This window comes from Mugil cephalus, chromosome 12 (assembly GCF_022458985.1).
Source record: "Mugil cephalus isolate CIBA_MC_2020 chromosome 12, CIBA_Mcephalus_1.1, whole genome shotgun sequence".
Classification (NCBI taxonomy): domain Eukaryota; kingdom Metazoa; phylum Chordata; class Actinopteri; order Mugiliformes; family Mugilidae; genus Mugil; species Mugil cephalus.
In genome coordinates this window covers 17790418-17817382 of record NC_061781.1, presented here as the reverse complement: position 1 = coordinate 17817382, position 26965 = coordinate 17790418, and the positions used below count along the sequence as shown (strand labels likewise).

The 26965-nt window shown below is 39.5% G+C and overlaps 2 protein-coding genes across 5 annotated transcripts in view; one reads left to right on the top strand and one right to left on the bottom strand.

The window, feature by feature from the left end:
• sytl5 (synaptotagmin-like 5) overlaps window positions 1–5053 on the bottom strand; it is a 36823-nt gene extending 31770 nt beyond the window's left edge. For 2 of the 4 annotated variants that reach the window (XM_047601848.1, XM_047601851.1), the window contains exon 1: window positions 4830–5050. The gene's annotated coding sequence lies outside the window, so the exon portion shown is untranslated. Of the gene's footprint in view, window positions 1–4829 lie in introns of all 4 variants that reach the window. The other 2 variants (XM_047601850.1, XM_047601849.1) reach the window with 2 other exon arrangements.
• A 7643-nt stretch (window positions 5054–12696) lies between these two features.
• On the top strand, window positions 12697–22906 carry LOC125017874 (myosin heavy chain, fast skeletal muscle-like). Its single transcript, XM_047601401.1, has 41 exons — window positions 12697–12715; window positions 12992–13025; window positions 13136–13358; window positions 13474–13617; window positions 13794–13950; window positions 14105–14132; window positions 14220–14331; window positions 14421–14513; window positions 14591–14654; window positions 14805–14903; window positions 14987–15090; window positions 15177–15315; window positions 15408–15526; window positions 15608–15757; window positions 15840–16010; window positions 16097–16403; window positions 16503–16588; window positions 16661–16748; window positions 16831–16948; window positions 17042–17165; window positions 17254–17390; window positions 17496–17751; window positions 17898–18140; window positions 18230–18406; window positions 18485–18630; window positions 18729–18819; window positions 18908–19297; window positions 19384–19510; window positions 19644–19762; window positions 19866–20062; window positions 20146–20329; window positions 20419–20584; window positions 20702–20826; window positions 20949–21257; window positions 21347–21550; window positions 21668–21793; window positions 21891–22061; window positions 22140–22244; window positions 22338–22433; window positions 22538–22669; window positions 22785–22906. Exons 3-41 carry the CDS (start codon window positions 13155–13157, stop codon window positions 22800–22802), a joined length of 5826 nt encoding a protein of 1941 aa, XP_047457357.1. The 5' UTR covers window positions 12697–12715; window positions 12992–13025; window positions 13136–13154; the 3' UTR covers window positions 22803–22906.
• Window positions 22907–26965: the final 4059 nt, after the last annotated feature.

The following is a 26965-nucleotide window of genomic DNA, read 5'->3' as shown; positions in this document are numbered from 1 at the left end:
TAATGAATTAAGCTTTATGGACTGGCAAATTGTAACAGGGACTTTTAGGGCGCAGTTTTGTGAAACATCCCTTTGCCTTGTTTTCAAGAAAAAATAAAGTTGAACAAAAAAAATAAATAAATACTAGACAATAACAATACGTCCACCGCATCTTGTGGGAAAAAAACACAGTCAGTCACACGTGGAGATACTTTAAATTTCATTTGAATAATCATCCATAAACCAGAGTGCAAGAGGTGTCTCGGCTCAGACAGCTCAAACTTATCTGAGCAAGACAGACACACACATCAGCGCGCAGTTGTGAGTTTTTGTGCTAACAGATTGTGTTACCATAATAGTTTGTAAAAATACGACAGCTGCATTTCTTGAAGCAATGTTCAACACAGTCTACTGTTAACTTCAGTGTGTCAAAACATAGTGTGTTGTGTGTGTTTCTGACCGGACGGATTTATTATTGTTGAATGAAAACTGACAACAAGAAGTGAGGAATTTAAAAGATATTGGTAATATCCATCAAAATTCATGTATTTACTAAAGTAAGACTCCAAGACAAAAGAAAAATAAATAACTTCTGCGTCCTGGCCGGATGTGAATGAATGAATGAACACAATACATGGACCTTGTCCTTAACTGCAAATATGGGTGAGGCTGACGGCAAATGCTACTGAAACTAGTGATTAATACTCCCGATTATGTGATTAAAATCAAGCCGTACATTTTATTCTTACACTAGTGAGACTCCACCAACCTGTAATGACGTTGCATAAAGGCGACCTTCTACCTTACATTGATAAGAGGTCTGCGTTGACCTATTGAAGAACAAAAACCTTGCCTAATGCCTCGATAGCGAGACGTGGAGTTCTAACATGATTCCCAAGAATTGTTTAACATTTCCTGGAAACGGGAAAGTTAGCTGAAATAGCTTTAACATAAGTTAATGGAGAGTGGGGCAAACAACTAACCTAGCTAAGCAATAAGATTGGAAAAAGGGTAAAAGAGCTAGCTTAGCATTCAGATTTGCAGAAGGGGGGAGCCTGTCTTGCTTCATATGACACTAAAATTAAAATACAAGGAAACGACAAGTCTGGTTTTATGTAAACTAGGTGAAACCAAGGTTTAACCTTTAATTTCGTTACCCCGGTTTTTTATATCTTTGGTCAGAACAAGGCACAAATATGCTAAGCTAAACTTGCTAGCTGTCGCAGCCTTGTTTTATGCCTCAAACTTAGCAAGTAAATAAACACATTAAACAAATTATCAAACTACTGCTTCAGCCTCGTAGGCCTTTCAGCTGCATGTCATAGTGTATGTGTATAGATTATAATGTCAAACTACTCTTCCCAGTATTCAAGAATCAATTGTTGTGCTCCACCAGAAGCGAACCCTGGAGATTTTAAACTTCACTTAAATACGTCACTACTACACTTCAATGTCCACCCTTTCAAACAAATTTCATTACCAATAAATACCATTCATTACCAAATAAATCTTTTCATTACCAATTTCTGCAACATATATCAATGTTGTTTCCCCAGTGCTTATCATTGTGTAATCTTGTGGTACAGTTTAAGTGAAATCCCCACACCCACTGTAAATACAGCTGCCTTTAATCTGTTCAAATATATTTAAACTATAGATTAAACAATGTGCACAACCTACAGTGATTCTAATTAATGTTTGATGTATTCTGTGGCTGTGCCGTGTTGACTTTTTCATGCAGTGCATCCTGGTCGGCACTTTCCTCACTATGTCCAAGCTGGATGGTCACATTGTCCCATTACAAGCTGCAGAGCACCCACAAAGGGAGGGCAACAGGGAGGGTAACAGGGAGGTATCGCTCCCTGACCGGCAATCTATTACTCGACAGAGTCATGTCTCGCAACTCTGCCTCCAAATTACATTTCTGCTTTTGAGATATTTTCTCTTCGCTCCCGCATCTGCAGGGTTGGTGTGCGGAGGGTACTCGTTGATTGCACCCGCTGCTGCCTTGATTGAACGGGGACGCGATGTATCTCTGAGGCCACATGGGGCTACAGGCTGCATACCAAGCTGACATTCAGCACGCGCCGGGGAGCTATAGAGCTATAGAATAAGAGCGGCATCACCGCATAATTGCTCTACAGAGATCATATTCCAGGCAGCAGCACAGATTAGCTTTGTTACGGCCGCTCAGGACAAGTTAATCTGGATATAACGGCGGCTCGTGTATTGTTGTACATTCGTGTCGTAAACTCTTTCCCAGCTGAATGTTTGTGTGGCCACAAGGAAGTAAACAACACAGAGAGGATTTTTGTAAGGAATATAACCACAACCATATAAAATCAGAGGAAAGAGATATCAGGCATAACATTATGACCACTGACAGGTGAAGTAAATAACTTTTGGAAAATGTTCTGCTTGGAAATTTTTGGACGTGTGCTACTTAGACATGTAGCACCCACCATGACCAGGCACATAGCAATGACAGTCCTTGATTGGCAATGCCCCTGACACACGCAGACACACATTTATTTATTTTTTTTGTAAAGCACATGAAAAACAGAACAGGGTGTTGACCTGATTAGCCAGCAGCCAACAGGTTTTTTTGCACAAGGAGACCTACACAATGTTAGGCAGGTGGTCATAATGTCATGCCTGATCGGTGTACTGTTACAGCTTTATTTTGTTTGAAATGATAAATATTAACAGTCTCTGCTGAGTAAATCCACTTAAGAATATGTATTCAGGTAGCCTGTACCTCATTCATGTCATATGGCATCTTTAATGTCATTTATCCGCATGCTGCACACATACAAACCCCCAAAACCTCTTCCTCATGAGGACGTCTGGGACGTGATTAGAGGCTTCAAATGTATTGCCTTTTTTACAACTTTTTACCATCCACCCACAGATGCCTCACTCCTTTTATCTTTCACTACACCTCTCCCCCTTAAAGCCCTTCAGTGCTGACAGGTAGTCAGTTATGAAACACCACCCTGTTGTAGGTTTCCAGTTTCCCGTTGCTTCTGCTTGGCTCCGTTTTGCTCTCAAATAATGTTTTCATGGCAGTTGTCTGCGGGTATTATATACTTTTATGACAAACCGAATACAAAAACTCAGACTGGATCTTAAATCAGTTTTGACCAGATATGGAATTGCAGACTGGTGAAATTGCAGGACACAGTTTCTGAGCTGCAGCAACAATAATAAATGCATGTGTGAATGCGTGTGCACGCGCGCGCACGCGCTTCTATTCTGTCTTGCCACATCTTGGAGCAGCAAACCTCTAATGCTGTGTGACTACACTCCCTGGGGACTCTTTCTGCTCTGCTGGATGAGCTCTGCTGCCTGCGTGTCGAGAAATCGGGGAATCCCTGCATTCGCTGGCTTCTCTCCTGCTTTATTCACCCATTTGTTCCCCCCCTCTAGGCTCCGGTGCGTGAGCTGTATAAAGTCTCGGTTATCATTAGGGAGGCATTCTCCTTTTGACAATGATGAAACAGCCTCAGCAGACGCTGCATCTATTGCTCACAGGAGCCAAATGAACCAATTTAGAAAAGCGTCACTATGAGAAATTACAGTGGGGAAAGATATCTTACGCAGCAAAGCTTGTTGTTCACAGAAAAACAGCAATGAACATTTTGTCAGGGATGTAGATTCTTTTTTTTTTTTTTTTTTTTTGGCCACTAACACTGAAACACAAGCTATTACCTCAACTTAGATTGTTTTATAATGAAACTAAAACAATATATGGACTCACAAGTGTTATTTTTTACTAATTAATGCAATTTTGTTTTAATTTACAGCCATTTCCAAAGTTGTACACACAGATGTGGATGGATATTGCCTACTTTGTCAGTGTAAGTAGCCTCTTTGGCCAGCAGCCATCTGGCATGACAAGCCTAATGGCCACTCGGGGAAATAACTACAATAAATAAGATGTATAACAATGTTTCTCAATCCTTTTCTTGTTTAGACACAAGAACAACACAATTCATGCTGTTTTGTACATAAAAAAATATACGTGCATTAAAGTAAACCATAACGAGTTGTATTTCTTAGCAGCCTCTCTAATATAAGTGACAAATCCTACTGCTTATCGTGTATTCTGGCTCCTGCCTAGAGGCTTCAAATCCCACATCAAGTTAACCGCTGCCCAAAAGAATCAACATTAGAGCCAATATAAAGCAAATAAAAACCCCACTTCTGAATACGAATGAGGTCAGCCTGTGCGTTTCCTCATCAGTGTACAACATTGTGTCAGATAACCAGCCGAGGCTGCAGACATTTAGCAGCATCCACAGAAACACCTTCTCAGAAAACACCAGCCATCCGTGGGATATCCTGGAGACTCCGCCGGACAAGGTCACCATTATTTATGAACTGAGACGTTCACCTGTTTGTTACGCTGCCACCTTGTTATTGCATTAAAGGCTGTTTTCCCCCCATCCTGCACTGCACGGTTTTCCAATCTGCAACTAGTTAAATGGAGCAACACATTCAGATGATTAGAATCACATGCAGGTAGATGTTGCCGTCGAGAGAAGCTTTTTCCTCCTGTTTCTTTTTGCTGCATTGCACCTGCTCAAACGCTCCTAACTTTGGGTAGAAAGTGGGCTGTCTGGTCCCACTGATGTGCGCGCTCGGTCTTCTGAGGTCGTGGTCGTGATGGTGGACGGACATCAACCCCCCCCCCCAAAAAAAACCAAGCCAAATAGCACGAATAAAACACCGGGGTGACAGCAAACAAGAAAGCAGAGGCTGAGCATATGTTCCATATGCCAGAGAAAACGCGGCGGTGTTTGGTCTCCCGGAGTACCGCCGGGCTGACCCGCAGAGCGGCGTCTTACCTGGAGGCTGCGGACAGCGGCGAGGAACCGGCAGAGGAGGCAGAGGAGGCGGCGGGGCAGTGCGGGAGACTACGGACCGAGTACGAGCCTGTCGGTGCGCCTCAGCACCGTCTGAAGGCACAAATCCACAGCCTGGGTGTTCCCGACAGGAGGGGGCGTGGTGTGTGTATGTGCGCGCGTTCGTGTGTTTGCGTGCGTCCGTGCATGTGCGTGTGTGTGCGTGTGTGTGTGTGTGCGTGTGTGTGTGTGTGTGTGCGTGTGTGTGCGTGTGTGTGTGTGTGTGTGTGTGTGAGACAATTGGCTTATTTCTAACAATGCAAATGCTTTTCTCATTGTTTTTACAACATAAACTTCCGGATTCAGGATTCCGTCCAAAAGCAGCAGACCTCGCTGCAGTGCTGAGCTCCTCATAGGTTCAGAGGTAGTACATTATGTATTATGGATTTCCCCTGCCAACATCCTCTGGGAGTCTGTACTTCTGTGGTAATGGCCGGAGGAGCTGCCAGCTCGCTGTAAAATGTTTATTTTATAGTTTGGAAGGAAAATAATGTGTGCATTATTCATTTTCTGTTTGAGAACCTAATATCTGTCCGGGGGAAAACAGATGTATATTGGAGGTAATGTTGTCTCAGATACCAGTGTCCATTGTACCTGACAAATAACTGAATAAATAAATGAGTATTTTGTGAGTTTGTCATATGAAACATAATGCACTATACATCATATAGGCTTTTAATGCGTCTGAAGTTAAGTGCGTGATGGATTACTGAAGGTGAATTAGGCTCAGGGACACAAGGAATTAAATTTTATCCACAAGCAACAGTAAAAAGAGGCAGAGATTCTGGCAAAGAGGCAAAAGATTTACTGATGGGTCGTTCAAAGCACTCGCAAGATCCACCTCTATTATATTTGTATTTAATCTGACTGATTAAACATTTCTCAAGAGTGGGCATACATCTAGAGATTTCACTGGATTAACAACAACATTAAAACTCTGCAGTGATCTAAGTATTTTTTGGCAATTTATGATAATAAATTCTTCAAGATTCCCTTACAATATTAAGTTTTAATATGCATGTTTGGTAATGTAGGTGGGTATTTATTTAGTTATTTCAGTTACTTCTTTAGTCACGTAATTTCTCTGTTATTTGTTCATTTGGCAATCAACTTGTGAAATAAATGCACCATCACTTTATCATGAAAAAGGTATCACAAAGCACGCCAAATACCACAAGGACACTTAACATTACAACAAAATGACTCAAAAAGGTTACAAAATGAACACAAGACACTCAAAATGGGAGAAAGTCCCTCAAAACAATGACAATATAGCTACAAAATGATACAATGAGCACACACAAACTCTAATTTATGACAAAGACATTCAAAATGACTAAAATATGGCTGAAAATGATCAGAAAAATTGCAAAGATACTCATACTATTAGCTCAAAAACACACAAAGACACTCATAATTGTTGCAATATAATTTGAAATGGCTCAAAAGAACAATAAAATGACACAACTGAATGCAAAACACTTAAATTGACTAAACACACAACATGATTACAAAATGAATCAAACTAAACACTTGAATTGAAAAAGATCACAAAGATACTTAAAAGGACTAATAATCACTTCAAGATGGCACAAAATGAACACATAAACATTTAACACACCCATGTTAATCAAAATAAATTAATAAATTAATAAAACGTCTGAAATGGCAACAAATTTATGAGAAACACAGTAATGGCACTCAACCTGACAACAAAATGACACCAGATTATTCTCACATGGCCACAAAGACATTCAGAATTACAACATGACACAAAATGTCTCAAATAAACTCAAATAAATGACTCATACTGATACTCATACACACTCAGAATACAAATGACTACAAAATCAGTCACACTAGAAGAAGACACACTATTACTCAAATATCCACAAAAACATTCACTGTGACAGTCAAAATGACGACAAAATTAATTAAAAATAAAATTCTTTGAAATAGCGCAAAGAGAATCCAAATAATCACAAAAGTATCCAAACATCCACAAAATGTTACACTTAAAACATTATTTACGTCTCGGAACGGAGGTCCTTTAAATAAAACTCCTACACTTCAGTGCTGATCCAGGACCGACCTGGTAGTGTCTAAATTCAACCACAAGGGGGCGATAAAATCATAACCAGTGAGTCGCTCCAGGTTGTGTGGAAACATCTTTTCTTTGCTCTTTGTTTCTAAACAATCGGTAAGCAGGAACCAACACAAACAACAACAAAGATGAAAATGGGAGTTGTTAGAGGTTGTTATCATTGACAGCAAATCTGGTGATGGTTTAAAGTGAAGTCATTAAACATATGAAAACGCCCGTAAGGCAGTTAGTTTAGCTGTTAGCTTAGCCAGCTAGCTGTTATCAGCCGTAGCGCTCTGTCATTACGCCGCTAAACCGCTAGGTGGCGTCTGCTCAGTTGTGTTCCCTGTGAAACTGGCGATCCGTGTTGGAGTTTACTCTTTTATTATTATTATTATTTTATTTTATGAACGAAGGCTACTATGAACAGGTGTATATAATGCAATAAAACAAAATATGTAAGATATAAGATATATAGAAGGTAGCTCTTGACAATCATATAGGCTAAAGTGCAATCTGAAACTAGGAAACAAAAGCAGAAAATAAAAAGAAAAAACAACAAAATGAGGCTAGTGCTTTCTTTGCAGATCGCATTTCTCAATCAAATCGAACAGTTTTGTTGCATGTTTACTCTCCACTATTTTGAAAGGTTTTAGTAAAAGAGAAACGAAAAACGGAAACGCATAAAATCTGGGACTAACCATCGTATTTTTACATTTGTGTATGTAAACATTTCCAAGGATGAGGATATTGTTAATTAATAAATCATGTTCTTTGTTTTCTGAGACAAAACCATAAATAATGTCCTTTTGAAGAAAGGGTTCAAGTGGAATATTGGTGAGAAGCCATGTATATCGGTCCATAACGGTTCTGTGAGAATACATTGAAAGAATAGATTATTTGTAGTTTCAATATCTTTGGCCAATATCTACAAAATAGCCTACACACTTAATTGATCTTAATTAATGCTAAACAGGAAAAGTGCTACAGGTGCATCCGCCTGAACACAAGTGAGAGCCTTTTGACTTGGAAAGTAAACCAGCAAGTTGCAAGTTTTATATTTAGCTTAGTATAACTTCAAGATTCACAATGTAGAAGTATCCAGCTACTAAGTAAACTATTGAATACAAAATGATCATGGCTTGATTACGTTATTGGGTATCTGTTTGCAGTGGTTATATGTAAGACTTATGTCTAGCTGCAGTGTAATTCAAACTATTTAATTCACTGATGGGTCATTCAAAGCACTCGCAAGATCCACCTCTATTATATTTGTATTTATTCTGACTGAAAACATTAAACATTTCTCAAGAGTGGGCATACATCTGGAGATTTCACTGGATTAACAACAACATTAAAACTCTGCAGTGATCTAAGTATTTTTTGGCAATTTATGATAATAAACTCTTCAAGATTCCCTTGCAATATTAAGTTTTAATATGCATGTTCGGTAATGTAGGTGGGTATTTATTTAAATATTTCAGTTACTTCTTTAGTCACATAATTTCTCTGTTATTTGTTCATTTGGCAATCAGCTTGTGAAATAAATGCACCATCACTTTATCACGAAAGGATTAAATTTGGCAGCATCTCCCCGTTAAGTAATCACTGAGTTATTGTATGATACAGATCAACAGATGTCAAACAGTTGCAGGTGCGATCATGTGTGTTTACCTTACTGCCTTTAAAACTAGCGGCGACGTTTAGGTTACTGTGACAGCGATGACAGGACCAGAGTAAACATACTGGTATTCTATGTAAATCTGTGCAAGGCAAAAGGAAAATTAAATTTGGAAGAATATTACAATTTAAGACTTGAACATTTGTTTTTTGGAGTTGTGTTTCCTGCAGCACCACCCACACTAGAAAACACAAATTTCAAGAGTGCCTCATCATATGATGTTCAAAGGTCGAAAGCATAAATGGCTCACTGCAGTAAATTCGTAAGAGGATTACATCTCAGCATTTTTGATCTAATTATTAAAGGAACAACAGTTCAGTCAGTACTTTCTCAGTCAATTAAGCTTTTGTGACTGTGTGGTACCTTTTTTCCCCCTTTTTTTGTCTGCATTTGTCTACACAGTTGAACACCACAGGGTGTCAACATTAAATGAGGTTGATGCAGTTATATTCTTGCAGTTGAAAATGTCATTAATTCAGTGCGTGAGTGTGATCATCACCAGCCCTCCCTGGGAACTATCCTGTTGATCTTTATTGAGTGTAGTGACCTTGTGTGGCAGGGAGGGCAGTGCTACACCTCAGTGAATAGAGGGGGAGAACAAAGGACAGAAAAGATGTGGAAGGATGGACAGTGGAAGAGAAGCATGTGGTGCTAGTAGGAACTGGTGGTGTGTAGGGTTCTGTGCTTCCCAAATCACCCCACACAGGTATGACTGGGTACAGGGGGGTGCTGTGTGGTACCTTTTAAAAGCACAAGGCCTGTTTCATAACACTGAAACAGAGCTACGTCATGTTTAACCATAAAAACAATTGTGATCAATGGCAAATCAGAGTTTTGCAAAACTATACATTGAATGTAAACTGCAGTGGGCAGCTGTGTGTCCACTGATTGCAGATTTGGCGGTCCGATCCCTGACCCCATGGGCAAGAGAATGAACCTGACAGGAGTCAAGCACCTTGTGTGGCAGTTCTTCTGCTCTCTGAGGGTCTGAGAGTGTGTCTAAATAATGAGCAAACATAAAGGCCTGTGTACCACTGTGCACACCATTTAACCGAGACTTGAATCGTCAAACTTGTTTCATTAAGTGTTGCTTTAAAAAGTTGCTTTTGAAAAGAACATGTGTCCTGAGACAAAGGTTACTGGGTTTTACAGGTGTAAATATTATCTTTGTTATGCATTGTTAAGATAAATGTGAACTTTTAGAAATTCAACAAGACATTGTCAATGTGAATTGTTTTACAAAATGTTGTCTGAAGATAAAATCAAACTGTATCAGGCTTCAGTTACAGTCATCATCTCTATGGGTCTATAATTTATCTTGACCCTCGTTTTAGAGAAACACTGACACCATGTGGCCAAAATAAACACTTCAACAAAATCACAGAAGGCGACCAGGCCTTTTTATCATCTGCGGACACAACTGGACAAGAGAAACAACTGAGCTACTGAATGACAACGAAACAATGACAATTTTTTTTTTATCTTTGTAAAACTCAGGCTCTAAGTGTCTGTCTGTTGTTAGGAAAGCATAATAAACACAATAAGACTTTTCTCAGGTTCATTTGAAACATGCCATCCAATGTATTGGACTGTTGGACAAATGCAAAATAAGAGGAGCCTGGTACAACTGATGGTAAACGGTGAAGAGGCAGCACGGAGATAAAAATAACATTTAGAGGAACACAGAAGTTTGCCAGTCATGTTGTTTCTCAATCCTGCCACTAGATGCTCCTAAACATCTACTGTACATGCACAAAATGCCTGACAATGTCTGCAAATGTGATAGAACCGCGGTAGCCTCAGCACGTGTTGTGCCTATTCATAGGTCTTGTGTCAACCTTCAATCTCTCCATATTCACACCACACTGCAGAAAGAGCATCCACCTGTTGTAGCTCATGTCGTTATCCCCCTCAAAGATTGTCCCAGCTTGGGTAACAAACCCGGGACATATAAAGAACTGGATAAACAAATCTGCAGTTCAATTTCACAGGACAGCTGTGAGAAGACCAGTGACTTATATATTTATTGCTATATGTAATTAATGCATTAGAAATATTAGTTAGCTGTGAAGAAAAATATACATTGTTAGACTTGTTGTAACCATCTAAACAGCGACATCTGGTGGACCTTTAATGTAGAGACACCATAAGGGCAATATTGTAGATCTAATATTTTGTAAGTTTTAGACTTTTGGATACACGTGGCCATTTGCTTTTAAGGTTACAGAACTGTAGCTATTAAACACTTATAATCAACATTAATAGATCACAGTGTCCAGGGGAGAATGGCAATTGCAGATAAAAGCAATCCCATGTTTAGCACGCTAGCATTAGCTTAAAATCAGATGTGTGCATGAGTACCCAACAAAACTTCAACCCAGGGAATGGTTGTAGTTCAGAAGTAGCATTTCGCACGAAACCTCTTAAAGATATTTATTTTACATTCTACATGCCTAATATCAAATCTCTAAAATGCCCTTTTTCTGACATCTTTCAAATGAATTAATTAGAAAAATGATCTCTATTCAAAAGAAGGTAGTTTAAATTAAAACTGAGTAAGTTTTTGATGAGCACTTCTCCAGGTCCTGAATTCATGTAAATCATGACAAATTATACCAAATGACTGTAGCTTTTCCTATTTGACAAAGTAACCTTTAGGATCAAATGTTTTCTACATCCTTATTATAGACTACATAAATCATTATTTTATTAGTTGTTCATACAACTAATTATAGCTAATGGTATACAATGAATGTGCCGAGTAAAGGGGACACCAAGGTGTTCAGAAAATACCATGAACAGTGTCTAAAACATAACACAGTTGTGTGTAAAGTTATAAAACTAATTTGAACTACAATCATGTAGTTCTATATAAATTTCCCCCTGAGAATCTTTTTTTGCAGTTGTCAGCTGTTTTGTGGATTTTGTAGGTCAATTTATTTTGGGGTCTATAGGCTCACGATGTCTCAAAACGTCAAGGATGTCAAGGACATTGAGTCAACAACAAGTACATAACAGCAATAACACAGAATCAAATGTAACACTAGGATAAGGACCTTTGATATATGAGTAGGACTTATTATAGATCTCATTTAAGCCTGGTTGGCAATGGTCTTCTTGTCCTTTTACGGTCAGGTGTAACACCGCTTGAACTTCATGGAAAGAACCCTTCATACACTTTCATTAGAGCAATATGAGATGGTCCACTGTTCTTGCAACTGTATACCAGCAATGCTTGGATGCTTCTCCAAACTCGCATACCTTGCTATGTTTAAGTGCAGCGATAAGTATAGATCATGTAAATAAAAAATGAACAAAATGAACTCCTAAGTAAGTCAGAATCAAATGTATTTATCTAATTTATTTAACAATCATTCATTATCTATTGCAGTACTTCACTGCTTCAAGATAGCACAAACGCTTTGCACAGATCTTTGCACAGATCTCTTTTAGGACATTGCCACTATTCAAACTGAATGTATTTTATATCAGCTGTAAACTTACAATACCAAGTTTATTTCTTTTTGTTGGTGATATTTAGAAACTCAGCCACTGTGTTATTCAGTTTTGCTGAAACAGTGTACTGTACTGTATGTACTGTACATTTCATTAAATCTTTCTCAGGTCAGGTCAGGTCAAAATCAAAGAGTGATGTCAAGTGAACAGATTATTTAATAATGTCTTTTTTTTTTTTTTTAATGTTTGTCATCCCAATCTACTTAATATTCTACAAAATCAGTGATATATAAAATATACAATGCCATGCAATAATACAGTTTGGAGTGATTTGAATTTGCTCATTTACTTATTTATTTATTTTTTTTTTAGTTCTACTATAGCTTTGCAAAATGCTGATCCCGGCTTACTGATCTTGTAAATGGCTCTCTGCTACTTTTTCATTAGTTAGCAATGTTATATCCTCAATGTAAAGTCACGAGATGGGTCTTAACATGGCAGAGATGCTTGACCAAATTGAGAGACAGACTGCAGCTGACCAAGCAGTTCCAGACACTATAAAAGCAGCAGCTTCAGACTCCTCTGAGAACTGACCGGCATCTCATACAGGTTAGTGCTATCTGTGTTACACAAACTCAATGCAATTAAATTGCTATCTTTGTTTTAATGTGCTGCTCTCTTTAAGACACAATATGACTGACGAGTGATGTTATTTGTTTTTGCAACAAATTAATTACCAGAAATAATTTTACTGTATAATTGATATTTTACTTTTTATTCACTGGAAACACTTGGAAAATTCATAAAAAATTTCATTATCTTGTGCACATTAATATAACTGAGATAACAGGTATCATCTCAATCTTTCTTTATAAACATCTTTAGGTAACAACTGATCTGTGTTCTGTAATAAACTGAGGTAAGGCGGGTCTGCAATAACACAACTTCCACAACATATCACCATTCATCATTCACCAATATGGCCAAATGTGTTCAGAGTAATTTCAAGCTGCATCTCCTCATTTTCAGCCCTACATAAAGTGCCATCATGAGCACAGACGCAGAGATGGAGCAGTATGGCCCGGCGGCTATTTACCTCCGGAAGCCAGAGAGAGAGAGGATTGAGGCTCAGACGGCACCATTTGATGCCAAAACCGCCTACTTTGTGGTTGATGCCGATGACATGTATGTCAAGGGTAAACTCGTCAAAAAAGAGGGTGGAAAAGCCACAGTGGACACAGTCACAGGAAAGGTAAGTCGACCAGACAGAAACAGTGAAATAAATATCATTCATCCCATAAAGTATTGCTATTAAACTAATGTGTAAAATACTGTCACAGTAAAACTGAACTGTTTTATTTGTTTAGACTGTAACAGTAAAAGAAGATGACATCCATGCCATGAATCCTCCAAAGTACGACAAGATTGAGGACATGGCCATGATGACCCACCTCAATGAGCCTGCTGTGTTGTTTAACCTCAAAGATCGTTTTGCCTCATGGATGATCTACGTGAGTGTTGATATTAAGATTAGAATTAACATACAGATCAACAACAGACAAATTTAAACAGACAACAACAGACACTTTATTAATGGTGCTTTCTTTACTCTGGAACCTAAAAAAGTACCTGCATATTTACATGTAGACAGGGTGATTTTTGATCAGGAACTTGCTTCTCCTTACAGACCTACTCTGGGTTGTTCTGCGTCGTTGTGAATCCATACAAGTGGCTTCCCGTGTACGATGCTCAGGTTGTTGAGGCATACAGAGGCAAGAAGAGGATTGAGGCTCCACCCCACATCTTCTCTATCTCTGACAATGCCTATCAGTTCATGCTCACTGGTAAGATTTTATTGGGATAAAGGGATTATTATTATTATTATTTTTTAAATTTTTATATGGAGTACAAAATGTAGCAGAGCAGATATGACATACATTTCTTTTTTTTTCGCATGTGGTTTTTGAGGAAATCTTAAAAAAAAAAAATTCATTTCAGATCGTGAGAACCAGTCTATCCTTATCACGTGAGTAATATATAAATAAACAAATTAACAGTGCATTTGGTAATAGTTTAACACAGAAAACTTAAAGAGGTTGCTCTCTTCCTCCAGTGGAGAATCCGGTGCTGGAAAGACTGTCAACACCAAGCGTGTCATTCAGTACTTTGCAACAATTGCTGTGACTGGATCTAAGAAGGCAGAAGCGTCATCTGGCAAATTACAGGTATAGTTGGACTTACTAAAAGATATGGACAATTGTCTACCAGTTCATTCATTACAACATGCAAAATATGTTGAAAAATCTCTGTGTAGGGTTCGCTGGAAGACCAGATCATTGCAGCCAACCCTCTGCTGGAGGCGTATGGTAACGCCAAGACTGTGAGGAACGACAACTCCTCTCGTTTTGTAAGTGTTGAAAGGAGAAAAAATAAGCACATTTTGCTGCATCAGCAATCCTAGTAACTTCAATCTACTATGTTTAGGGTAAATTCATCAGAATCCACTTTGCAACCTCCGGCAAACTGGCCTCTGCAGATATTGAAACATGTAAGTCGTTATCTACTTTTTTTTTAAATGACATCTGTTTGAATTTACACCAGAAGATGAAACTGGTTTGAACTATGTTAAATGACATTGGTATTGTGTAATGGCTTACATGCAACATACTGTTCTGTGACACTGATTTGTTAAACTTAGATCTGCTGGAGAAGTCTCGTGTCACCTTCCAGTTGTCTGCTGAGAGGAGCTACCATATCTTCTATCAGCTGATGACAGGCCACAAGCCTGAGCTTCTGGGTATGTTAATAAATCAGCGAGGACAGGAACGAAATAAATCAGAACGATATCGACAGAAAATCTTCTCTTTATTTCCGTTCCAGAGGCTCTTCTGATCACCACCAACCCCTACGACTATCCAATGATCAGTCAGGGTGAAATCACTGTCAAGAGCATCGATGACGTTGAAGAGTTCATTGCAACAGATGTAAGGTGTCAATTCATATTGTATATCTTCTGAGATTGAAATTGCAGGTCACTGGTGATAATAATGTCATTCATTTTGGAATGCAGACTGCCATTGATATCTTGGGCTTCACCGCTGAGGAGAAATTGGGCATCTACAAGCTGACTGGATCTGTGATGCATCACGGCAGCATGAAATTCAAGCAGAAGCAGCGTGAGGAGCAGGCTGAACCTGATGGCAATGAGGGTACTTAAAAAATATTACCATTCCCTTCATACAAGTTTAAAACTGTAGTTTATACCATGGTATTTAGTAAGCACTCTGTTTCTTTCCATCAGTGGCTGATAAAATCGCTTACCTCATGGGTCTGAACTCAGCTGATATGTTGAAAGCTCTGTGCTACCCAAGAGTCAAAGTTGGAAATGAGATGGTCACCAAAGGTCAGACTGTCCCACAGGTAATGAGAACAGAATTTATACTTTAGAAAACCTATTTGGAAAAAAAGAAAGGTTATAACAATGTATATCTATTGTTGTAGGTCAACAATGCCGTCAGTGCTCTGTGCAAGTCTGTCTATGAGAAAATGTTCTTGTGGATGGTCGTCCGTATCAATGAGATGTTGGACACAAAGAAGTCAAGACAGTTCTTCATTGGTGTGCTGGATATCGCTGGATTTGAAATCTTTGATGTGAGTAGCTGAATAATATCAGTGCATTTTTAAAGTTCAACACGATTTAGTCATAAAATGAAATACCTTACTGTAATTACAGTTCAACAGCTTGGAGCAGCTCTGCATCAACTTCACAAATGAGAAACTGCAACAGTTCTTCAACCACCACATGTTTGTCCTGGAGCAAGAGGAGTATAAGAAAGAAGGCATTGATTGGGAGTTCATTGACTTTGGCATGGACTTGGCTGCTTGCATTGAGCTTATTGAGAAGGTAAGACCAATCTGTCGCATAGAACTGAAACCATGTGTATTAACTAACTCTTCAATTCTTTCAAATATGACCAAATTTCCCTTCAGCCAATGGGCATTTTCTCCATCCTTGAAGAGGAGTGCATGTTCCCCAAGGCCTCTGACACAACTTTCAAGAACAAGCTGCATGATCAGCATCTTGGCAAGACTAAGGCCTTTGAGAAGCCAAAGCCTGGAAAGGGCAAGGCTGAGGCTCACTTCTCCCTGGTTCACTATGCTGGTACAGTGGACTACAACATCACTGGCTGGCTGGACAAGAACAAGGACCCACTGAATGACTCAGTTGTTCAGCTCTACCAGAAGTCTTCAAACAAACTACTGGCTCTTCTGTATGCCACCCATGCTGGAGCTGAGGGTAAGGATTAGCTCAGTTAAAACATTGATATTTCATTTAGACACAACCCTGAGGGGCAATGATTTAATAGCACTGTTAAAATGAACTTTGAAAAATCAGAGGCCGCCGGTGGTGGTGGTGGTGGAAAGAAGGGTGGCGGAAAGAAGAAGGGTGGTTCCTTCCAGACTGTGTCTGCTCTTTTCAGGGTATGTGAAATAATAATGATGAACAATAACATATAGACAATGTATGTTGACCTTTTATTTTATGATCCATAGGAGAACTTGGGCAAGCTGATGACCAACCTAAGGAGCACTCATCCTCACTTTGTCCGGTGCTTGATTCCCAATGAATCAAAGACCCCAGGTAAGTTCACAACCCAACTTTCTGCATTTCTTAACATGGTGACTAAATAAACATTTTAAATAATACTTCTGGGTATGTACAGGTCTCATGGAAAACCATTTGGTCATCCACCAGCTGAGGTGTAACGGTGTGCTGGAGGGTATCAGAATCTGCAGAAAAGGCTTCCCGAGCAGAATCCTCTATGGTGACTTCAAGCAGAGGTGACTGCATTTTTCAAAATGATTTTCAAGTTACCGTGATGGTATAGATTGGACAAAACATACCACAAATAATAAATACATTATTTCTCACAGATACAAAGTATTGAATGCCAGTGTCATCCCTGAAGGACAGTTCATTGACAACAAGAAAGCTTCAGAGAAGCTGCTTGGCTCCATTGATGTGGACCACACTCAGTACAAGTTTGGACACACAAAGGTACGGTATAATATGTCCACTATGGTTGCTTTTTACTTTTGGAATTATCCTGTTGTATTAACTTGTACTGATTTCCATTGCAACACAGGTGTTCTTCAAAGCTGGTCTTTTGGGTACTCTTGAGGAGATGAGGGACGACAAACTGGCTGCACTCGTGACCATGACTCAGGCTCTTCTCAGAGGATTTCTCTCGAGGAAGGAGTTTGTTAAAATGATGGAGAGAAGGTAGAATTGCAAGGAAATATACTCAACTGCTCTGTTTTATGTCATCCTCCTTATGACAAGATCTCATTGCAATAATAATGACATCTTATTTCTTTTGATTTTTAGAGAAGCTATCTACGGCATCCAGTACAACATCCGCTCATTCATGAATGTGAAGAACTGGCCATGGATGCATCTGTACTTCAAGATCAAGCCTCTTCTGAAGAGTGCTGAGACTGAGAAGGAGTTGCAGCAGATGAAAGAGAACTATGACAAGATGAAGACAGACCTGGCTACTGCTCTGGCCAAGAAGAAGGAACTGGAGGAGAAGATGGTTTCCCTAGTACAGGAGAAGAATGACCTGCAGCTTCAAGTGACTGCAGTAAGTAGGAAACAAAAATAGCATACTCAATATATCTGAGGAAACGTTTGTTTCATCTTCTGTTTGATTGGGTATACTGTATATGGAAACTAAACGTTACTTTAACAAAACAAAAATATAAAAAAGCGTCTTATTTATTCACATAGGAAGTTGAGAACCTCTCGGATGCAGAGGAAAGGTGTGAGGGGCTCATTAAGAACAAGATCCAGCTTGAGGCAAAACTCAAAGAGACCACTGAGAGACTGGAAGATGAAGAGGAGATCAATGCTGAGCTGACTGCCAAGAAGAGGAAGTTGGAGGATGAATGCTCTGAGCTGAAGAAGGACATTGATGACTTGGAGCTCACCTTGGCTAAAGTGGAGAAGGAGAAACATGCCACAGAAAACAAGGTTCCATTCATTTAGATTTAATTTGTTCATTTATTTTTTAAATGTGAAGTTGCTGTGTGACATTTCAGTGTTCTGCTCTTGACACTTAGGTAAAAAACCTGACAGAAGAGATGGCATCTCAAGATGAGTCCATTGCCAAGTTGACCAAGGAGAAGAAAGCCCTCCAAGAGGCCCATCAGCAAACACTGGATGACCTCCAGGCAGAGGAAGACAAAGTCAACACTCTGACCAAGGCCAAGACCAAGCTGGAACAGCAAGTGGACGATGTAAGAATACAACAGTTTTGACTTGAAACATTTGCACTGTAAATGACAAATCATCATGATTAATCTGGTATTCCTTAGCTTGAGGGCTCATTGGAGCAAGAGAAGAAGCTCCGCATGGACCTTGAGAGAGCCAAGAGGAAGCTTGAGGGAGATCTGAAACTGTCCCAGGAATCTGTAATGGATCTGGAGAATGACAAGCAGCAATCTGAGGAAAAAAACAAGAAGTATGCTATCCTTTACTTATGTTTAATCCTTATTTTTTACCATTGCATAAATGAACAAGCAACAAAATTAACCATCTTCCATGGGTCTCTTTTTCCAGGAAGGACTTTGAGATCAGCCAGCTCCTCAGTAAGATTGAGGATGAACAGTCTCTTGGTGCTCAGCTTCAGAAGAAGATCAAGGAACTCCAGGTAACACAGTAACTATATTAAACTCAATGAACACCAAATAACGCTTTACATTCTGTGAACTTCTTGGTGATTCTATCATCATTTCCAGGCTCGTATTGAGGAGCTGGAAGAGGAGATTGAGGCTGAGAGGGCTGCTCGGGCGAAGGTAGAGAAACAGAGAGCTGACCTCTCCAGGGAGCTTGAGGAGATCAGTGAGAGGCTCGAGGAAGCTGGTGGAGCAACAGCAGCTCAGATTGAGATGAACAAGAAGCGTGAGGCTGAGTTCCAGAAGCTGCGTCGTGACCTTGAGGAGTCAACCCTGCAGCATGAAGCTACCGCAGCAGCTCTCCGCAAGAAGCAGGCCGACAGCGTGGCAGAGCTGGGAGAGCAGATCGACAACCTCCAGCGTGTCAAGCAGAAGCTGGAGAAGGAAAAGAGTGAGTACAAGATGGAGATTGATGACCTCTCCAGCAACATGGAGGCTGTTGCCAAAGCAAAGGTAAGTGGTTGGTTTGTCTTCCATTACAAGACAGTAGCTTTAAACTTGTAGACATGCATAACATATATTACATTTTGTTTCTCAAGGGTAACTTGGAGAAAATGTGTAGAACTCTTGAGGACCAACTGAGTGAACTCAAATCCAAAAATGATGAGAATGTTCGCCAGCTGAATGACATTAATGGTCAGAAGGCAAGACTTCAGACAGAGAATGGTAAGTGTTCATGTCAAATTCACCAAATATGATATTTTATGTTCGCTAAATATTGTTTTGCAGTGTAGAAGTGAATGAATCAAATTAACAAGACTTATCTTTAGTAATAATGCATCAACACTTGGTTACTCAGGTGAGTATTCCCGCCAGATTGAGGAGAAAGAAGCTCTCGTTTCTCAACTGACCCGGGGCAAGCAGGCATTCACTCAGCAAATAGATGAACTTAAGAGACACATCGAGGAGGAAGTGAAGGTACCCTTTTCCTACACATCATGTTATTATGTTTCGTCAGTGGCTGGGTTGAAATCTTTTGCCTCTTATCAGTAAGTTAAAAATGTTATATCATGCCCAACAGGCTAAGAATGCCCTGGCTCATGCTGTTCAGTCGGCTCGCCATGACTGTGATCTGCTCAGAGAGCAGTTTGAGGAGGAGCAGGAAGCCAAGGCTGAGCTGCAGAGAGGAATGTCCAAGGCCAACAGTGAAGTGGCTCAGTGGAGGAGCAAATATGAGACTGATGCTATCCAGCGCACTGAGGAACTGGAGGAATCCAAGTATGTGGCTACCATTTCATTGGTTAAATTAGTTTTAATTGAAATTGTTTAGGTTTTAACCAGTAAAAGAATCTTCTTCACAGGAAAAAGCTTGCCCAGCGTCTACAGGAGGCTGAGGAATCTGTTGAGGCTGTGAACTCCAAGTGTGCCTCTTTGGAAAAGACCAAGCAGAGGCTGCAGGGTGAAGTGGAGGACCTCATGATTGATGTGGAGAGGGCTAATGCTCTGGCTGCCAACCTGGACAAGAAGCAGAGGAACTTTGATAAGGTAACAGGAAATAAAAAACAGTACTCATTTCAGGTGAAACATAATTTGATGTCAGTAATCAATCATTGGCACTCACTATCTATTTCTAGGTCCTAGCAGAATGGAAACAAAAGTATGAGGAGTGCCAGGCAGAGCTGGAAGGAGCTCAAAAGGAGGTTCGCTCTCTCGGCACTGAGCTGTTCAAGATGAAGAACTCCTATGAGGAGTCTCTGGATCAGCTGGAGACCATGAAGAGAGAGAACAAGAACCTGCAGCGTATGTTAACTTTCATACTATATATATACTATATATACAATAACCTTAAATCCGTACCACTCCAATACTGACTGAATGCTAGTTCCAAATCCTTTCTTTTGCTTTTCTTTCCTGAAGAGGAGATCTCAGACCTGACTGAACAGATTGGTGAGACTGGAAAGAGTATTCATGAACTGGAGAAAGCAAAGAAGACTGTGGAGACTGAGAAGACTGAAATTCAGGCAGCTCTTGAAGAAGCTGAAGTAAAATCTTGATTAAATCTTGATAAACTACACACGATTGAATACAAGACCAATACAATTTTATTAATTCTGTATTTTGTCATATCAAAAGATAACTTTTGGCATGTGTGTGGATATTTAAGGGCACTCTGGAGCATGAGGAGGCCAAGATTCTCCGTGTTCAGCTTGAGCTCAACCAGATCAAAGGAGAGATTGACAGAAAGCTGGCAGAGAAGGATGAGGAGATGGAGCAGATCAAGAGGAACAGCCAGAGGGTGATAGACTCCATGCAGAGCACTCTTGATTCTGAAGTCAGGAGCAGGAATGATGCCTTGAGAGTCAAGAAGAAGATGGAGGGAGACCTGAATGAGATGGAGATTCAGCTGAGCCATGCTAACAGGCAGGCTGCTGAGGCCCAGAAACAACTGAGGAATGTCCAGGGACAACTCAAGGTAAGCTTTCAGAATAATTTAATTAAAAAAAAAAAAAAAAAAAAAAAGTATTACAAAATGTTTACTGCTTTGTTTTCATTTGTTATTAGGATGCCCAACTGCACCTTGATGATGCTCTCAGAGGACAGGAGGACATGAAGGAGCAGGTCGCCATGGTGGAGCGCAGAAATGGTCTGATGCTGTCTGAGATTGAGGAGCTGAGAGCTGCTCTGGAGCAGACAGAGAGAGGACGCAAAGTGGCTGAGCAGGAATTGGTTGATGCTAGTGAGCGTGTCGGATTGCTTCATTCTCAGGTTTGTCTTTAGTGACTTAAAAATATCTTCAATGTATCAAAAACTAATCAATCTTTCTTTTACTTGACAATAATGATAAATAATATCAAATTGATTGTGATTGTTCTTAATATTCAGAACACCAGTCTTCTGAACACCAAGAAGAAGCTGGAAACTGACCTTGTCCAGGTTCAGGGTGAGGTAGATGATGCTGTTCAGGAAGCAAGAAATGCTGAGGAGAAAGCTAAGAAGGCTATCACTGATGTGAGTTTTTATTAATGAGACATTTATTTTTCATGTACAACCCTATGTCATCAAATAATTGTTCATTATTGTTATTATACACTGCCCATTATTCCAGGCTGCCATGATGGCTGAGGAGCTGAAGAAGGAGCAGGACACCAGCTCTCACCTGGAGAGGATGAAGAAGAACCTGGAGGTCACAGTCAAGGACTTGCAGCACCGTCTGGATGAAGCTGAGAACCTTGCCATGAAGGGTGGCAAGAAGCAGCTCCAGAAACTGGAGTCCAGGGTATTCATCATACACAGTACACAATGATATGGATTTGATGATTCACCTTTTCATCTCATGTTCTTCTTACTGTCACAGGTGCGTGAACTGGAGGCTGAAGTTGAAAATGAGCAGAGACGTGGAGCTGATGCTGTTAAAGGAGTCCGCAAATATGAGAGGAGAGTGAAGGAGCTCACCTACCAGGTAATTACTCATTTACCTAAAACATATCAGAAGGTGCCATCGTGCTCTCTGTGTCTCTATGCTTCATCAAGAACAAATGTGTTATTTGCTTAGACTGAGGAGGATAAGAAGAATGTGGTCAGACTCCAGGATCTGGTGGACAAGCTGCAGCTCAAAGTCAAGGCTTACAAGAGACAGGCTGAGGAGGCTGTAATAAAAATTAATATACTTCAATCTATCATTTCCAATTCAATATTTAGATCACAATTATATTGTCTTGTTACTAAGTCAGTGTAACCCTGCATTACTGACAGGAGGAGCAGGCCAATACTCATATGTCCAAACTGAGAAAGGTGCAGCATGAGCTGGAGGAAGCTCAGGAGCGTGCTGACATTGCTGAGTCCCAGGTCAACAAGATGAGAGTCAAGAGCCGTGATGTTGGAAAGGTAACTTTATCATAGAGTTCTTGCCTGATGAGGGTATCATTTGTTGGTATCATCAGCTTTAAAGTAGAAATTAAGTTTTAATTATTGCCACTAATGACTTTCCCCTTTTTCTCAGTCTGATTCTGCTGAATGAGACTCATCACTCTGTGGAGGCCTTTCCACAGAGTTCATAAAATATGAACTGCTTGATTGTGGTCTCTCTAAATTTTCAATAAAGAAGATAAGTGATCAACACTGTTCTGATTCCTGGTACTTTCTTTCTGTTGAATGTATAGGTGGAAATTGCATGGACATATACAGAAATGGGCATATTGGTCAACACTAATTTGTTTGGTCAAGGTTTGTCTTTCAAATGATGGAAAATTATGTTCTTATGGCTTTGTATTACATTTAAATACCAAACATGTTATTGGAGTTAAATCTACATATCCCCCAAAAATTCTAATGTGAACATGAATATAAAGACAGATAAGATACAAAGGAATAGAATGAAATAAAAACTGAACTTGAACTTAAAATAGGGCTGTTGTTTTCCAACACGTTACACATACAGTCCCCCCCAAAAGTATTGTGACAGCAAGGCAAATTCCCTTGTTTTTGGTGTTCACTGAAGACATTTGGGTTTAAGATCAAAAGATGAGTATGAGACAAGAGTTCAGAATGTCAGCTTTTATTTCCTGGTATTTACATCTAGATGTGTTAAACAACTTAGGATATATAGCCGTTTGTATTACACCACAGCATTTTTAGGTGAGCAAAAGTAATGGAACAAATAATCTTAAAGTAAATTACATTTAATATTTGGTGGCATAACCCTGCCTCAAACCTGGGCCCATCAACATCACCAAACTGTTGCATTCTTCATTTGTGATGCTATTCCAGGCTTTTACCACAGATTCTTTCAGTTCTTGTTTGTTTTGGGGGTTTCTCCCTTCAGTCTCCTCTTCAGGAGGTGAAATGCATGCTCAGTTGGGTTAAGGTCAGGTGACTGACTTTGCCAGTCTAAAACCTTCCACTCCGGTGGAGTACAGGGCTGTTGTGGACAACTTTGTCACATGGTGTGAGGAGAACCATCTACAGCTCAATGTGACAAAGACAAAGGAACTGGTGGTGGACCAAGGTGCCGGTGACCCCTGTTTCCATCCAGAGGGTCAATGTGGACATTGTGGAGGATTATAAGTATCTGTGGTTCACATTGATAATAGACTGGACGGGGAAAAAACACAGACACCCTGTACAGGAAGGGCCAGAGTTGCCTCTATTTTCTCTGCAGGACTATGCTAAGGATGTCCTAGGAGTCTGTGGTGGCCAGTGCTATCTTCTATGCTGTTGCGTGCTGGGGCAGCAGGCTGAGGGTAGCGGACGCCAACAGGTTGAACAGACTGATACGCAAGGCCAGTGACATTGGAGGAGTGAAGCTGGACCCTCTGACAGTGGTGTCAGACAGGAGAATGCTTCACACGGTGAAAGCCATCCTTGACAATGAGTCGAACCCACTCCATGCTTTGCTGGCCAGATACAGGAGTTCTTTCAGCACCAGACTGATCACACAACGATGCACCATAAAGCGCCACAGGAAATCATTCCTGCCGGTGGCCATTAGCTTGTGCAACTCCTCACTCTGAGGGTGTAAAACCCATATTATTTATTTTATGTGCAATAATTCATTAATGTGCAATAATTCATGTTCACCTCATCTCTTAGGAACACTGATTTCACTTCACTTATACTTGTACATATTCATATTGTTACATATATATATATATTTCCTAGAGCTGCTGTAACGAAAAGTAATTTCCTCCTGGGATCAATAAAGTAATTCTAATTCTGATTCTGATTCTGATTTTACCCCGATGAAGTCCTTTGTTTTGTTGGCAGTGTGCTTTGGGTCATTGTCCTGCTGCATGATAAAATTCCTCCCAAATAGTTTGGATGCATTTCTCTGTAAATTGTCAGACAAAATGTTTCTGTACACTTTGGAATTCATTCTGTTGTTACCATCATCAGTTACATCATCAATAAATATTAATGAGCCTGTTCCAGGAGTGGCCATGCACGCCCAAGCCATGACATTACCTCCACCATGCTTCACAGATGAGCTGGTATGCTTCTGATCATAAGCAGTTCCTTTCTTTCTCCACACTTCAGCCTTTCCATCACTTTGGTAGAGATTAATCTTGGTCTCATCAGTCCATAAGATTGTGTTCCAGAACTTTTGTGGCTCATCTCTGTATTTCTTTGCAAATTTCAATCTGGCTTTCCAATTCTTTCTACTGGTGAGTGGTTTGCATCTTTTGGTATGGCCTCTATATTTCTGCTCTCAGTGTCTTCTTCGAACAGTGGATTGTGATATCTTCACCACTGCACACATAAAGGGATGTATGTACTGAATTGTTGAACACATCAAGATGTAATATCTCATGAAATAAAGCTGGACACCTTTCAATTCTGTTTCAGTACTCATGTTTTGTCTTAACCCAAATTCAAACAATACTTTTGGTGAGTGTTGTACAATGTTAGAAGATCAAATGGTTTGTTAAAAAAAAAAATGACTAGCCTGCCTGACATCATGCAAAGATCTATTTGGTTCTCTTTTAGGAGCAAACAGTGTTGCAGGTTATACCAGCAAAGTGCTTTGCACTCGTGACTATTACGCATTGAAAGAAATCAAGCTGCTTGGAATCTTGGATGCAGAAGCAAGAAATTCACTTCAGATTAATTTGATGTCACTTCAGGGTTCTATACCCAGGGATTTCTATGTTGGCTACTGTTAAATCACTCACTTTAGAAAGTGACTTCTACTCTTGTTATACTTGTTTTGCATTTAACAGAAATAAACCACACCACCTTTATGAGTACAAAGTATCAAAGGAATGGTAATAAAATGCAATTCAAATGACAATGGTAATCCATTGTTCAATCAAATGATATTTTAATTATAATCCAGGGCATTCAGGTACTAGTAATTTTCAGACCCAAAAATGAAACACTGTGCATAAGTTTCTGATAAAAAGGCAAACTCGCACTCTCTGTCTGTGCACTCTGTTTTCCTCTCTGCATTCACAAGTGTCTTAACTAACCACTTTACCATAACCTACCTAGTAATCTTAGTATTGACCCTAGAGACAGTTTAGTCTCAACAGCCATAATAAAGAATAAGAATGGCTAAATATCCTGCCACTTTTCTACAATGTGTACATCTCATAATGAGCAATTAAAAATCCAGGTTCAGGACGCAGCTGTACATTTGCCATAAAAATAACACACGTGATGCAATAGTATTCCAGACAATAGTGCACTCCATCAAATACGAGATGCTGTAGGTGACGCAGAATTAATTTTTGATACTTTAATCCTAACTTCCCATCCTGCTCAAATCTCCAAAGAGTCCATTTTAAGTTCAACACAAGTGAAATAAAAACTGGTATACCCACTTTTCGAAATGTGTTAGTTTCTCTAATTGGCATGTAATGTTTCTCGACGTGTGTGAAATCATAACTCGATTGCAGAAAGCCTAAAATCAAGCTTACTTTAACAATGTTACACTCCAATCAAATGAAGAGACTTAAAGATGGAAAATAAGTTACATTCATGTCTTGTGTGAATTATTTTGGTCCTAGGATCATCCGACAGGTGCACCATTTTCAATACAGTTACTACAGATGTAATATAATTGGGACATTGAAACTTAGATATTTCATCTTTCCTTCAAGTTTATTATAAATGGAATATGAGATGTGTCATTCTGTACTTTAGGCCAAACTTTCTTGCCTGGGGTAAGCTCCGACATGTGGAAATGTACCCAATAAAAACCTTAATTGATTCATTACCTACATTTACTTAATAACTTTCATAACTGTTTTCATAAAGAATTGAGTATTGCAGTGCCTTAATTAGGAGATTTTTCTTCCAGCATTAGTGCAGTACTCCTAAATTTATTATTTGCATGCTAAATTACAGTTGTTATGAATATGTGTTGGTGACTATGATGAGGTTTGTCATTTCAGGTTGAATTTTTGTGTTTCGTTTCAGATGAATGAGATTGAGAAACATTCAATGTCGTATGCATTCTAATGGGAATTTGGAGTCATTTCAATAAGCAAACTCTGGACACAATTCTAATAAAACTAAAAAAATAAAAAAATAAAAAAAAAAAAAAAAAAAAAAAAAAATGCATTAATGTTCAGAGCATGTTGGGATCTTTATGTCTGGTGAATCAACAATTATAGTTATTAGAGTCATATTCTATTTAATGAGGGGTAGAAACTTCCCATCACTTCTGTGTATACACTTGGA

What these genes read in the sequence shown, in the direction of transcription:
- LOC125017874 (XM_047601401.1), top strand. Translation starts at nt 13,155, where the DNA reads ATGAGCACAGACGCAGAGATGGAGCAGTATGGCCCGGCGGCTATTTAC. An exon ending in AACCAGTCTATCCTTATCAC is followed by an intron (nt 14,133 to 14,219) that starts GTGAGTAATATA and finishes CTCTTCCTCCAG; the next exon opens with TGGAGAATCCGGTGCTGGAA. An exon ending in AAGAGTTCATTGCAACAGAT is followed by an intron (nt 15,091 to 15,176) that starts GTAAGGTGTCAA and finishes TTTGGAATGCAG; the next exon opens with ACTGCCATTGATATCTTGGG.